The 12,322-nt window shown below is 60.1% G+C and overlaps 1 protein-coding gene across 1 annotated transcript; it reads left to right on the top strand.

The window, feature by feature from the left end:
• Nucleotides 1-4,114: 4,114 nt before the first annotated feature.
• Nucleotides 4,115-12,078, top strand: LOC111148795 (transmembrane protein 179). Its single transcript, XM_022505606.1, has 4 exons — nucleotides 4,115-4,419; nucleotides 9,825-9,962; nucleotides 10,477-10,555; nucleotides 11,899-12,078. Exons 1-4 carry the CDS (start codon nucleotides 4,115-4,117, stop codon nucleotides 12,076-12,078), a joined length of 702 nt encoding a protein of 233 aa, XP_022361314.1.
• Nucleotides 12,079-12,322: the final 244 nt, after the last annotated feature.

The following is a 12,322-nucleotide window of genomic DNA, read 5'->3' as shown; positions in this document are numbered from 1 at the left end:
GTTCTAAAGCTCACGTAGCCCACACGGAGCCTCCGCGTGACACACATGCCGAGTTTTGGAAGGCTGCCGTCTTTGATTGGGTCCCAGAGCCGGAGAAGACCTGGAAAAGGCCTTAGCATTAGAGACGCTAAGAGCGGTACAAACAGCCCTTGGGACACACACACGGGCGGATCTTATGCTGGTGGTATTGGAGGTGTTTACGGGGGGTGGGGGGAGAAGCCGTGTGGAGTTTATGATAAAGGCCGGTAGGCTCATGCAGTGTCCGCACTGAGGTTCCGGAGCAAGGTCCTGCCGTCTACAGAGGAGAAGTGAAGCCAAGTACACGACAGCTCCTGCGGGCATGAGTTGACACCGTGGGCAGAAGTGACCCACAGGAGCTGGATTCTCTCTGACCCCTGATGTCAGAAGGTCCTGCCCACGCAGCCGCCGTCCACCAGAGCAGGGGAGTGGTCTGTCTAGATCAGGACCAGTCACGGCCCAGCCACAGGTAAGCGGCAGGAGCGGGATTCTGCGGGACTGAGGCTGAGAACACCCACAAAGGCAAGGTCTGTGGGACAGAGTAGAGCCCCACCGTGGATTCTGGCCCTGAGGGGAGCGGTGAGAGGAATCTTCCCAACAAGTAGAGCTTTAGAGAAGCTGTTCCCAAGCTGGGGGACTTCCCGTCTGCTGCAGTAGGTCTGGGCCGCTCCCGGGGCCGCAGTGGATGCTGTGGTGCGTTGCTCCCGTCCCCTCCAGGACAGAAGTGCGTCCTCCTCCTGCTCCTGAAAGTGTTGCCCGCTGTCCGCCCACAGCCACGTCTCTCTCTAGAAACTGCCTCTGCCCAAGGTCTTTCACCCTCCTCAGGGCTACATCCCTTGACTGGAGAATGTGGGAGAACAGGCGTGGCTTCCATGTCTTGACTTGGGACGTCTCCAAGTGACTCTCAGACATTCCCGTGCTGGTAGCTGGGGCCCCTGTTGAGCTTCTCCCGGCACCGGGTTCTGTGTCCGGCTTCACCACGTGTGTTGTTGGATATAAATTTCAGAGTCTCAGAGTCTGTTTCCTGGAGAACCTGACCTGAGATACCGGAGAAAGGGCACTGAGTGTTTTATGTTTATCCTGTATCTAGTCTTTGCACAAAATTGCAAATTCTAGGGGCGCCTGGGCGGCTCAGTGGGTTAAGCCGCTGCCTTCGGCTCGGGTCGTGGTCTCAGGGTCCTGGGATCGAGCCCCGCATCAGGCTCTCTGCTCAGCGGGGAGCCTGCTTCCTCCTCTCTCTCTGCCTGCCTCTCTGACTGCTTGTGATCTCTCTCTGTCAAATAAATAAATCTTTAAAAAAAAAAAATTGCAAATTCTACTGTATATTTCAATTTCTTGACTTGTTTCACTGGTTGGAATTGTCAGACTAATTGCCGGTAATAGCTGTAATGCTGAGTTTTCATCTCTTTACCCGATTTGGATACGTGCAGATTTCTGAGGTGTTTTTTTTTATCATATCTACATAAATTTCTTCTGGTCTTACACATTTTTTTTTTTAAATGCATGGCCATTCAGTTGTATGAAATGCCTTTTGGGTATCTCTTGACAAAAACACTGGGTTTTTCTTCTTTATCTGCTGGTGTAATAAACTGTTGACCAGTTTCATAAAGCTTAGCTGTTCTCGGTTTTGTAACAAATGCTATCAGTTCATGGTTTTTTTTTTTGTTTGACAGAGATCACAAGTAGGCAGAGAGGCAGAGAGAGAGAGAGAGAGAGAGAGGAGGAAGCAGGCTCTCCGAGGAGCAGAGAGCCCGATGCAGGACTCAATCCCAGGACCCTGAGACCATGACCTGAGCCGAAGGCAGAGGCTTTAACCCCCTGAGCCACCCAGGTGCCCCCAGTTCATGTTTTTGATTATCCTTTACATGGAGTTGTATTCCACACGTCAGTATTTAAAAATTCCTTCCTACTTTCTTTGCCTTATTCTTCTAATGAGGTATTAGCATTAATGTGATGCTGACTTTTAAAAAATGAATTTTAGAGTTTTAGTATTTTTTTTAATAGATCAGAGTTATTTCAGTAACAAAGGAATTCCCTGACTTATGAAGGTTAAATAGAACTCATCTTTAAAAATGCCAGGGTCTTGTGCCTTTTAAGATGGGAGAAATTTAATAATCTTTCCGGCTTATCCTGTAGTTTTCCTGTTGGTCACTTCCTTCTTCACTGACATGGTCTCTATAGTTTTGACCAAACCCTGAAGTTAACACCTCCAGACGTGTTCTAACTTGTCAGTCCCCTGGATCACCGATGGATGGGATGCTCACTCTTGCCCAAGATGTGTGGAGGGGTGTGGATGCTGAAGCCTACGTGGGCTTCCTTTGGTTGGATTGGGGTCCTCAGTAGTAGCAGAGACTCCAAGTGAACTATCTGAGAAAAGGGCTGCTGTCCCAGACCTGTGGGTGGTCTTCAGCATATGCTTTGAAGTGATGACGAGCTGTGATGCAAATCACGGACTCTGCACGTGGCGTCAAGCACAGGCAAGGACGTTCGAACTCGGGGTGATAAGGAGAATCCAAGCTTACGATCCATGAGATATTGTTTTCCACACAGGACTGACAGAAGTGTAAAACGGACCTGTCTCAGTTTAGGAGACGGTGTCTGTGACCCGGATATGGGAGTGAGTTTGTGCAACACAGCTAGACACCAGTTTGGAGACTTCTGTCAACACTTCACGTGTGTATAAACCTGGGATGTAGAAATTCCTCTTCTAAGAATTTCCTTCATAAGAAGCACCGCACAAGTGGGCAAGCAGACAGACATAAGGATGTTCACTCCACGGTATCTGAAATCGCGAATATTGAAGAATTAACCAAAGAGGAGGAGTTAAGCGAATGCGGCCCCATGGTTATTATGAAGCTTATGCAGTTATTAAGAAGAATAAAATAGATCTGAGTGTGCAGGCAGGGAGTGAGCCCATTGTGTGTTGTTGCATACGAGGATCAGCCTGCGGAGGGAGCCTTTGTGTCCGTTGTGTGAGTGTGTTGAGGGGCTTAGCACAATGTCTAGAAACGTGGTTACCCCTGATAGGGTGGCAGGGTAGTGTGGGGAATGAGGAGGACACGTTATCTGTTCACTTAATTTGTATCTGTACTGCTTGACTTAAGAAAAAGCATATATTACTTTGGCAATAAAACAAAAAGGTCTTTCAGTGCTTGCAACAGAAATGCTGATGTAATTTGAAACCAGTGGGCAATTTCTTCTAGAAGGAGCAGTGCTAGAGCTTCCTCACTGGGAATTGGACTAAATGTGACTTAGTCTTTAAGGGAACCAGACAAGGCATTAATTCTATTAATTAATGCATCAGCAGATTCCGTCTCAGCGAAGGCTGTCTTAATGAGGTGCTCGGGGCATCCATTATTTATCTTACAAATACCAACTCAGGGCCCTACTCACGTCAGGCCGGATGACGGATGTGCCCTCTGAGGGAGCGGTGCTGGAGAGAAGCGCACGGAGCTCGCAGACCGCTCCCTCCTCCCTGCGCGCACCCCTTCCCTCCGCCGTGACCCCGCGGGTTGCCACGGACCCAGACGCCCCCACTCTCCGTCCTTTCTCCCCTACGCCGCGCACCCCAGAGCCCTGCGGAAGAGTCCCTGCGGCCCGGCCTGCAACCTCACTCCCGCCCAGCACTCTGGGCCTCCTGCACACGTCGCCCCTGGACCTCTCAGTCTCCTTTCCTTCCGGGGCATGGGGGGCTGGGACGGAGACCGCCCCGTAAAGCCGCGCGGGTCGCCCCCGGTGCCGCGAACGGCAGAGTCGCTCTCACGCGCCGACCTCGCCACACCGCCCTTCCCGGGGGCCTTCCCATTCCGCGTCCCCCGGGGCGCGTCCCTGCCCCCCGCGCACACGCCGCGCGGCCCCCCGCGGCCCGGCCAGGCCCCCGGGAGCTGTCCGCGGTGCTGACCGCAGGCACCGCCCGCGCTCGGCCGCTGCGCACGCGTCCCGGGCGGGGCGCGCAGGACCCGCCGGCGCCGCCACTGCGCAGCCTCCCGCGCGGCCCGGCCCGGCCCGCGCCCCGCACCCAGCGCCCCGCGCCCGGTGGCTCCTCCGCGGCCCCGCGGCCTCCGCCCGCCGCTTCCCCGGCGCGCCCCGGCCCGCCATGGCGCTCAACCACTTCCTCTTCGCGCAGTGCGTCTGCTACTTCCTGGCCTTCCTCTTCAGCTTCGTGGTGGTGGTGCCGCTGTCCGAGAACGGCCACGACTTCCGCGGCCGCTGCCTGCTCTTCGCCGAGGGCATGTGGCTGAGCGCCAACCTGACGGTGCAGGAGCGCGAGCGCTTCACGGTGCAGGAGTGGGGCCCGCCGGCCGCCTGCCGCTTCAGCCTGCTCGCCAGCCTCCTCTCGCTGCTGCTCGCCGCCGCGCACGCCTGGCGCACGCTCTTCTTCCTCTGCAAGGGACACGAGGGGTAAGTGGGGGCCCGGCGGCCGCCCTGCCCGGTCAGACGCAGCCCGCGGGCCGGGCGCCGCACCCCTTCCGAGCCCAGAGCGGCGGGGGCGCTCGGACGCCCCAGAAAATCAACCCTGGGCGCTCACGGCCTCCGTGCAAACTGCCCTTTGTCTGCGCGGAACCCGGGGACCATGAGGGGCCCCCGCGCTGCGTACAAGGCCAGTACTTTCCCCTTTAAATGTGCATCACCCCCCCCCCCCCCCCGTTTTGGGCACTAACCAGTCCGGCCCTGGGAGGCAAATGTTGCATTGTCATCTCTGAGGGACCCTGGGCCCTCCCTGGCTTGCGGGCTCAGCGCAGGCCTCCGGGCTGTGGACAGCTCCTCCGGCCTGCGGCTCCTCCAGGTGCAGGGGAGGGATCAGGCCAGGCAGCCCGCTGAGGAAGCAAACTGGGGAGTCCTCTCCTCATCCCCACACCCTTCCTCCGGGTAAGAAGGATGACGGTGCGATGAAGGCCAGAGGACACATCTCTAGGCCCACAGGCTTGCCTGGGGACGCAACAGGGAGCAGCGTGACCAGGAGGCCTTCCCGCCTCTGGTCTCCATGTTCTTCTTCACCTTTCCCCACCCTGGCACCATGTTGTGAGGGAGGGATGTGGGCCCCTCAGCCCATAGCCTCCCTTGTGCCTCCACCGCTGGGACCTCCTGGGGACCCAGCCACACCCAGCCTTGCCCCTCGTGGACCTCACATCTGCAGAGGAAACCCAGACTCCCAAACCCCGCCCCACCCTGGCCCCATCCAGCCCTCGTTGGCAGTTCTTGGGGACACGAGAGACAAGCTATGGCTCTGAGGGTCTCGGTGGGTCAGACGGTCAGGTGGGCACTGTTGAGGGCTCTCTGCTTGGGCTTGGGCTTGGGCTTGGGCACGGACAGAGGGTCTGGAGAGGATTCACAAGAGTGGTGGGTGAAGAGGCCTGGAACAGCCCAGCGTGGGGGCCGAGACACCCAGAGGGGCAAAGTCCAGCAACCCACATGTGTGAGTTTCGGGGCAGCTCTCACAACGCACCACCAACAATTTATTCTGCTGCAGCCCTGGAGGCCAGAGGCTGGGGGGTCAAGGTGCTGGCAGGGTGGGTTCCCTCAGGAGGAGAATCCTTTCTAAGCTCGCTTCTGGTGGCTGCCTGCAACCCTGAACCTTCCCTGGCTTGGGCTTTGTGTGTCCGATCACAGTCTCTGTCTTCCCGGGGCCTCTCCTCTCTCCGTTTCTTCCCGTCTTCTTATAAAGACGCCCACCGTTGGACTTAAGGCCCAGCCTAAATCCAGGACGACCTCATCCTGAGATCATTAGCTGAATGGCACCTGCAAAGACCCCACCCCCAGTTAAGGCCACACACACTGGTACTGGAGTACCGGACACATGTTGTTAGGGTCACAGTTCAGCACACTACACGAAGGTTCTGGATTGAGGGTCTGCAGGAAGCCACTTGTCAGCCTGGGGGGCCTCCAGGTGCTGTGGGGCTGGGGCTCAGCCTAGGGTGAGCCTGGGCCGGTCAGGGGGCCACCCTGGCCTGCCACAGGCCTCCTTCTTCCACAACGGTGGCTGGTGTCCCCAGGAGGCGTTTGAGATGCCATCTGCCTGCACGTTGTCACGCCTGGGTGTTACCCTAGTCAGTGTCTCTGTGCAGATCGGGGCGGGGAAGCAACTTCGATATGAGACAGGGTCTGAGGAAGAGGACGGACAGCAGTAGGAGAGAGTAGCTGGGGTCCCTTCCATCTGGGAAGCTGAGAGCAGTGGGCACAGCCCGTGCGGGGGCTGTGCTTGGGCCATCAGCTGATGCCCACCACCCCCCCTTGTCCCTGTAAGACCAGTGGCCTCAAGAGACCCCATTTTACAACTGTGAGATGAGAGGAGAGAGACCACCATTACCTTGCTCTCCAGCTTTGAGGCCCGATTTGTGGGAAATGACCAGGACTCCCTTTCTTGAAGGCTCTGGGCCCTTAGCTCTCTCCACCCTGCTCACAGTCTCTGGGGGTCCCTTTGGGCTCCAGAATCTTGCACCACTGAGCCACAGAGGCCGGGCCCTACCTTCCAGGTCCCCACCAGCTAGACCCTGAGCTCCTGGAGGCCAGCTGTCTTACAGGGACAAGGGGCATGTGGCAGCCAGCCAACCATGCTCTCTGTCGAGGTGCCGACCCTTCATCCCGGTTTTCTGGCAAGACTGAGCCAGAGCTCCCCCGGACATCCAGGGCTGGCCCTCCACCTGGGGGGGCCCTGGGCTGGATGAGCCCAAGACAGGCGTGCATCTCATTTCTCTCTGCTTAGGGCTGAGCTTGCGAGTCACAAATTAGTGTTTGTTGAATGAAGACAGAAACATGCCTGCGTGTGAGGTCGGCTGCCTCACAGCCCACCCTCCCCGGGCCCCCCACGCCTCCCCAGCATGGAGGTCTGCAGGTCCACAGTCTGGCTGAGGGGTCAGCTCTGCAGGCTGCCTGTGTCAGCAAGTCCTGGGCACCCAGAAAGGTTGGGCCTCCTGTAGCCACAGGCAAGATGGGAACCCAGAGAAGCCAATCCCAGCTCAGCCGCTGGGCAGGCCTCCTGAAGCAGGCAGACAAGTGTTGGGTCAGTGGGGACTTGGGACGGACAGGAGGCTCGGAAGGGCCATTAGAGTGAGCTCGTGGGATGGCAAGGGCCCTCAGGTGTCTAGCCCATCAGGGACCTCAGTGCCGCTGTCCAGCTCGTAGTCCTAGAGGGCCCTACCCGCTAATTCTCCCGAGTCCGGCTGCAGAGACCAGCCAGGAGCCCCACCGAGAGCGAGGGTAGAACCCTACACATTGGTCTGTGGGGCGGGCTCACAGCTGGGACCCCAGAGCCTGGGTCAGACCTTGTCCCTGGCGCCAGCTCCCTCCTCACGTAGGGTGTGTCCCTGGGCAAATGGGGACCCAGACAGCTTGTGTCCAGGAGCAGACAGGGTGAGAGGAACGGGTGCATGACTCAGTGGCACCCGTGGCTTCCCGGGGTGCTTCCGGCTGGGGGCGCATGGGCGACCTGAGGGTGGGCCGCAGGCCTGGCGGTCTGGGGCAGCTTTGTCCAAGTGTGCTGAGCCCTCGAGGTGTGCAGGCGGCAGCAGTCTGTGGTTGACGGCTGGGAGCACACTGGGTCAAAACCAGCCATCTGCTGGCCCACACATGTCCCCCAGCCCACAAACGCTCCCAGGGCTTCCCGGGATCCGGTCACCATGGAGACAGCACATCCAGGCCGGCACCCTGAGAGGCAGTGAGAAAGATGAAGTTAACCCAGGATGTGCCGGCCCTCCTGGTGGTTTGGCTGCTGCCCTGTGGGTCCTTGGGGAGCGGGGAGCTGGGTCACATTGTGAAATCTGTGGGGCCGGGCCCAGGTAGACTCTGGACACACCCAGTTCTTCAAAGCTCTGGGAAGCCCAGGCAGGCTCCATGGAAACAGACCAGAAAAGGACATGGCAGGAGGCTCTTGGGGGGATGACTGCAGGCCCCCCTTCCCTGTCTCATGGGATGGGGATGCCATGTTCCTGTCATCGGAGAACCCCAAGTCTTACCTGTGTAATAGGGATGTGGCTGAAATCTGTGGACAGTCTGAGTTTCTGGCTCTAGGAGGCTGTGTTGGAACCCCGCTGAGGGGGTGTGGGCAGGTCTCCGATGGGAGTGGGGGTGTGTGTCTCAGGCTGTGCTGGGGGCTCCTGGAGGGGTGTTCTGGCCACACAGGGAACAGCAGGCTGCTGGTGTGCCTCTCTAGAATTCGGCACAGAACGTGGGGCCTGCTTCCCCCTCCCATGACAGGGAGCAGGATTTGAGGTCAGGTGGTGGCCTGGCCAGCATGTCCTCTGCACCCTGGCCATTCTTCCTCCAGCTCGGAGGGCCTCCTGGGGGCAGCGGCTTCTCATCCAAGATGCTGGGCACCTGCTGGGCAGGGCACCTGGTGGGATGGCAGAAGGCTGTTGGCAGGTGGAGGGCACCTAGGAAACTGACATCTGGGGGTCTGGCCTTCTGTACTGAGGACAGGCAGCTTCTTTGCTCCCCCTGGGACCACCGTGTTCTCCTCGGCTGGAGTGGCAGGCCATCCAAATCAGGGTGTAGGTTCTGAGGAACCTCTGCTTTCCTTAGAGCATTAGCTCTGGGAGTGGATTCCCTGAGCCCTGCCTGGGCCCACACAGACCGCAGGGATCTGGTCTCCAGGGATCTGGCTGCTGACCATGCCCCCACGCTTCCATCCCCTGTGGCTACGGCCCGGCCCCACGCACGCAGCTCCGGGCAGCAGGTCAGAGTTCCGGTGATGGCTGGAGCCTGTCTGGGGAGGGAGCACGTGCTTTGGAGCAACACCCTGCGGTTGTCACTCTCTATCCCTTGCCCACAGAAGCTCCCTCAGTTTCCACAATGACCGGGTGGGGGCTCTGGCTACCCGATTTACAGAGGGAGAAATTGAGGCCCGGAGAGTAACTTGCTGAAGGTCATGCAATTGGCCTGAGGTGGGCCAGATTTGACACTCTGCTCTGCCCGGTGACAAGCCGGGACTTGGGGTGGGCCATCGTGTACTCCTCTTTATGACCATAGGCCCTGACGCCGTATTCAGAGCACCCAGGACCCACCAGATTGCGTCGTTCAGAGTTGGCCGTCGGGGTCCCTGACAGAAACGGGTAGTTCACCCAAGCGTGGCTAGCCCGAAGGGGGTGGTTGGCAGAGACGAGAATGTGGGCCAGGCGTGGGCGCTGCAGTGGCCCAGTCACCCCCTCTGGCCATGGGGACCACGGAGGGGAGGGTTGGTGGCCGCCTGGAGGGGGCACTGACCTTTGGTAGAGGGACAGCCCACCGGGGACATCCCCTAGCAGCCCCCTGGAGATGAGCTCCCACCACCCCCGGTCCCCTGCCAGGTCCGCACTGGCTGAGCTTGGCCAGGAGCCTGGGAGAGGGATCACTGCTGTGGTCCCCTTGGGACGGCACCTCAGGCAGAGGATGGAAGAGCCCCTAGGGGGACCATGTCGGTGTGGCCCTGCCTCCTGTGCTCCCTCACACCCCCTCCCCGGTCACAGCTGGGCCTTTCAGGCTTCCGTCACACCTCAGGTCCAGGCCGCCAATGTGCATGACCATGTGGGCACAGGGCCTCGGGGCCGCTGAGCAGGGGAGTGGCCTGGAGAGGGTGCTGGTCCTAATGGGCTGGGAGTGAGCACTCCTGGGTTTGGATCTTGGCTCTGCCTCTTCTGGAAGGTTGTGCTGGCAAGCGCTCCCACTCCAGGCCGTTGGGAGGCTGGGATGGGACTTTGTGGTGGGGGACAGCAAGGGAGAGGCAGGTGTCCCCTGGTGGCCCTGCATGGCCCCCTCGCCCCAGCCGGGCCCAGCCCCCAGCTGTCTCCTGGCACTGGCACACGGTGACCTTCCTCTCCTGTCCTTTGCTGCAGCTCCTTCCTCTACGCCTTCCTGAACCTCCTGGTCAGCGCGTCTGTGGTCTTCCTTGTCTTCATTGCCAGCACCATCGTGAGTGTGGGCTTCAGCATGTGGTGTGACGCCATCACGGAGAAGGGCACTGTGCCCCACAGGTGGGCCTGAGCCCTGCCCCTCCCTGCTGCCCCCAGTGACGTCTTGGGGCACGAATCCTATTCTGAGCACGAGTTTTTGCTCAACCTGCCCGGGGCTCCCACCTGTGCACACCTGGCCAGCATCTTCCCTGGACCTGTCCCCTTGATGTGGGTGCCCTCTTCACATGAGAGTAAGGCCCCTGCACCCTCGGGGGTGGGTCCGGGCTGGGGCACAGAGGCCCAGTGTGCTCAGGGTCCTGGAGACCAGATAGGACCACACAGCCAGGCCCCGCAGATCCCACCCTGTGCCGCCTTCGGAGGTGGGCTGCGGAGAACCGAGCTGGCTTTCTCCTGGGGGTTTGGAAGAGACAGCCTTAGGGATGGGGAGGAGCGAGAGCAGAAGCTTTTGGTTGGAAGGGGTCAGGGATGAGGTCTTTGGGGTCGGGATAGCTGCCTCACCGTTTAGGGGTGCTGCGTGCCGCTCCCCGTGCCCGATGTCCAGCGTCACCTGCCACCCCATGTCTCACCGTTTCAGCTGTGAGGAGCTCCAGGACATCAATCTGGAGCTGAGCGTGGACAACTCTGCCTTCTACGACCAGTTCACCATCGCCCAGGTAGGCGGGGCTGTCCTGGTGGGAGGGGCTGCCAGGCGGGCCGGGAGGCACGCATTGTTGGGGAGGGTCCGTTCCCTGTTGAGCGTCACTGCGAGCACCGCCTGCCTCCCAATGCCTCCTCCAGGGGAGGCTGAGGATGGCGCCAGGCCGCGGAGACGTGGCCGAGTGAGTGGTATTCCTGGATTTCCGGGGCTGAGGGGGGCTCTTGCAGCTGGAGGTGGAGAGGGGTGAGGCATGGGGGATCCTGGGAGGAGGGGACAGGTAAGCTAAGTGCAGAAGTGAGGTCCAGGGGCTGAGAGAGTGGGAAGGAAACTAGGCGTCCCATCCTGGGTCTGCAGTGCCAGGTCCGGGACCTCGGGTTCTGGTCCTGGTGCCAAGTGGGCACGCTTGGACAGATGCTGGGGGCTCATGGCTATTCCCTGGCCAGGGGAAGCCGATGTGGTGTCCGAGGAAGGGTGTGGGGGGATCTAGCCTGTGAATTTGGAGGAGCCCATCCCTGATTGCTGTTGGGGGGACAGCCCTCTCCCGGCCCTGCCCTTGTGTGAGCTTCGTTCTCTGCCCTGCAGGTGCGTTTCAGGGGAGTCCTTTAGCGAGGATGCTGGCGTGTCAGGATTTGCTAGTGGTCAGTAGGGGCTTTTTCTCAAAACTTGCATCTGTGTTCAGGCAGATGCTATCGGCGAGGGGTGCCCAGGGGTGCCCGGTGGGGCTGGCTCCTTCCAGCTCTGAGCAGCGCTTGCTGGCAACCAGGTCCACTTCTGGACCCCAGGTCTGCGTCTCAGGGCTCACGCTGGCCAGGGACTGCGCTGAGGACCCTTCCCAAGGAGAGGCGCCCTCCAGGGGCTGGGCGTCCAGTGCGTCTGGAGGGTCTCTGCTGACGTGCGCAGAGACTGCCAGAGACACCCGCACAACAGCTCAGCGGCAAATGCTTTAGCCCTAATTTGCGCCAATTAGATTAGAAAGGCGAGAGCCGGGTCTGGTGACAGGTAACCCCCAGTGAGAGTCTGGTTGCTGTGGCTCGGGCCTGGTTCTGATGAAATGGTTTCTCCTTCTGCTGTTTGGGAACCATAGCTAAAGGTCGATTTGTTCCAGCAGCTGGAGAAGGAGGCGTTACGGAGGGGCTCTCCTCGGAGCGGGGCGGGCCTAGCTGCCTGGGGACCTGGGTGGCCAGAGTCCCCGGATGCGTTGTACCACCTGGGGTTCAGAGGGTGGGGGTGGGTGGGTGAGCGAGGAGGTGCCGCAACCCCTTGGGTCCCACCTTGCTCTGGGGCAGGTGGGGCGGCACCGGCCATGGAGGGTGGGTCTGGCTGGCCTCCTGACTCTGCCTCTGCCCTCCCTCTGTGTAGTTTGGCCTCTGGGCCTCGTGGCTGGCCTGGCTGGCCATCACCATCCTGGCGTTCCTGAAAGTCTACCACAACTACCGCCAGGAGGACCTGCTGGACAGCCTGGTGCACGAGAAGGAGCTGCTCCTGGCCAGGCCGACCCCCCGCGCCTCCTTTCAGGAGGAGAAGAGTGCCGTCATCTAGGGGTGGGCAGAGGAGCCAGCCCCCCGACGCCCCCCACCCCTGCCTGGGGCTCACGGTCCGACCCAGGGGAGCGGCTGGGGACTCTGCCCAGCCCCACCTACCCCTTGCCTTGCATGTCTCCCCTCGGCACTGTGCACCATGAGTGACTGCGCTCGCCCAAGCACCCCATTCCCAGCGTGAGTGTGCTTGTGGATGGGGGCGGGCACCAGCCCTCAGACAGGGACACACAGAGGCCCCGGGGTGT

The sequence above is a fragment of the Enhydra lutris genome, unplaced genomic scaffold, assembly GCF_002288905.1.
Source record: "Enhydra lutris kenyoni isolate GAN:26980312 unplaced genomic scaffold, ASM228890v2 scaffoldscaffold20, whole genome shotgun sequence".
Lineage (NCBI taxonomy): Eukaryota > Metazoa > Chordata > Mammalia > Carnivora > Mustelidae > Enhydra > Enhydra lutris.
Note: the sequence above shows the minus strand (reverse complement) of the source record. Positions and strands in the feature narration are given on the sequence as shown.

What these genes read in the sequence shown, in the direction of transcription:
- LOC111148795 (XM_022505606.1), top strand. Translation starts at nt 4,115, where the DNA reads ATGGCGCTCAACCACTTCCTCTTCGCGCAGTGCGTCTGCTACTTCCTG. An exon ending in CTCTGCAAGGGACACGAGGG is followed by an intron (nt 4,420 to 9,824) that starts GTAAGTGGGGGC and finishes CCTTTGCTGCAG; the next exon opens with CTCCTTCCTCTACGCCTTCC. An exon ending in ACCAGTTCACCATCGCCCAG is followed by an intron (nt 10,556 to 11,898) that starts GTAGGCGGGGCT and finishes CCCTCTGTGTAG; the next exon opens with TTTGGCCTCTGGGCCTCGTG.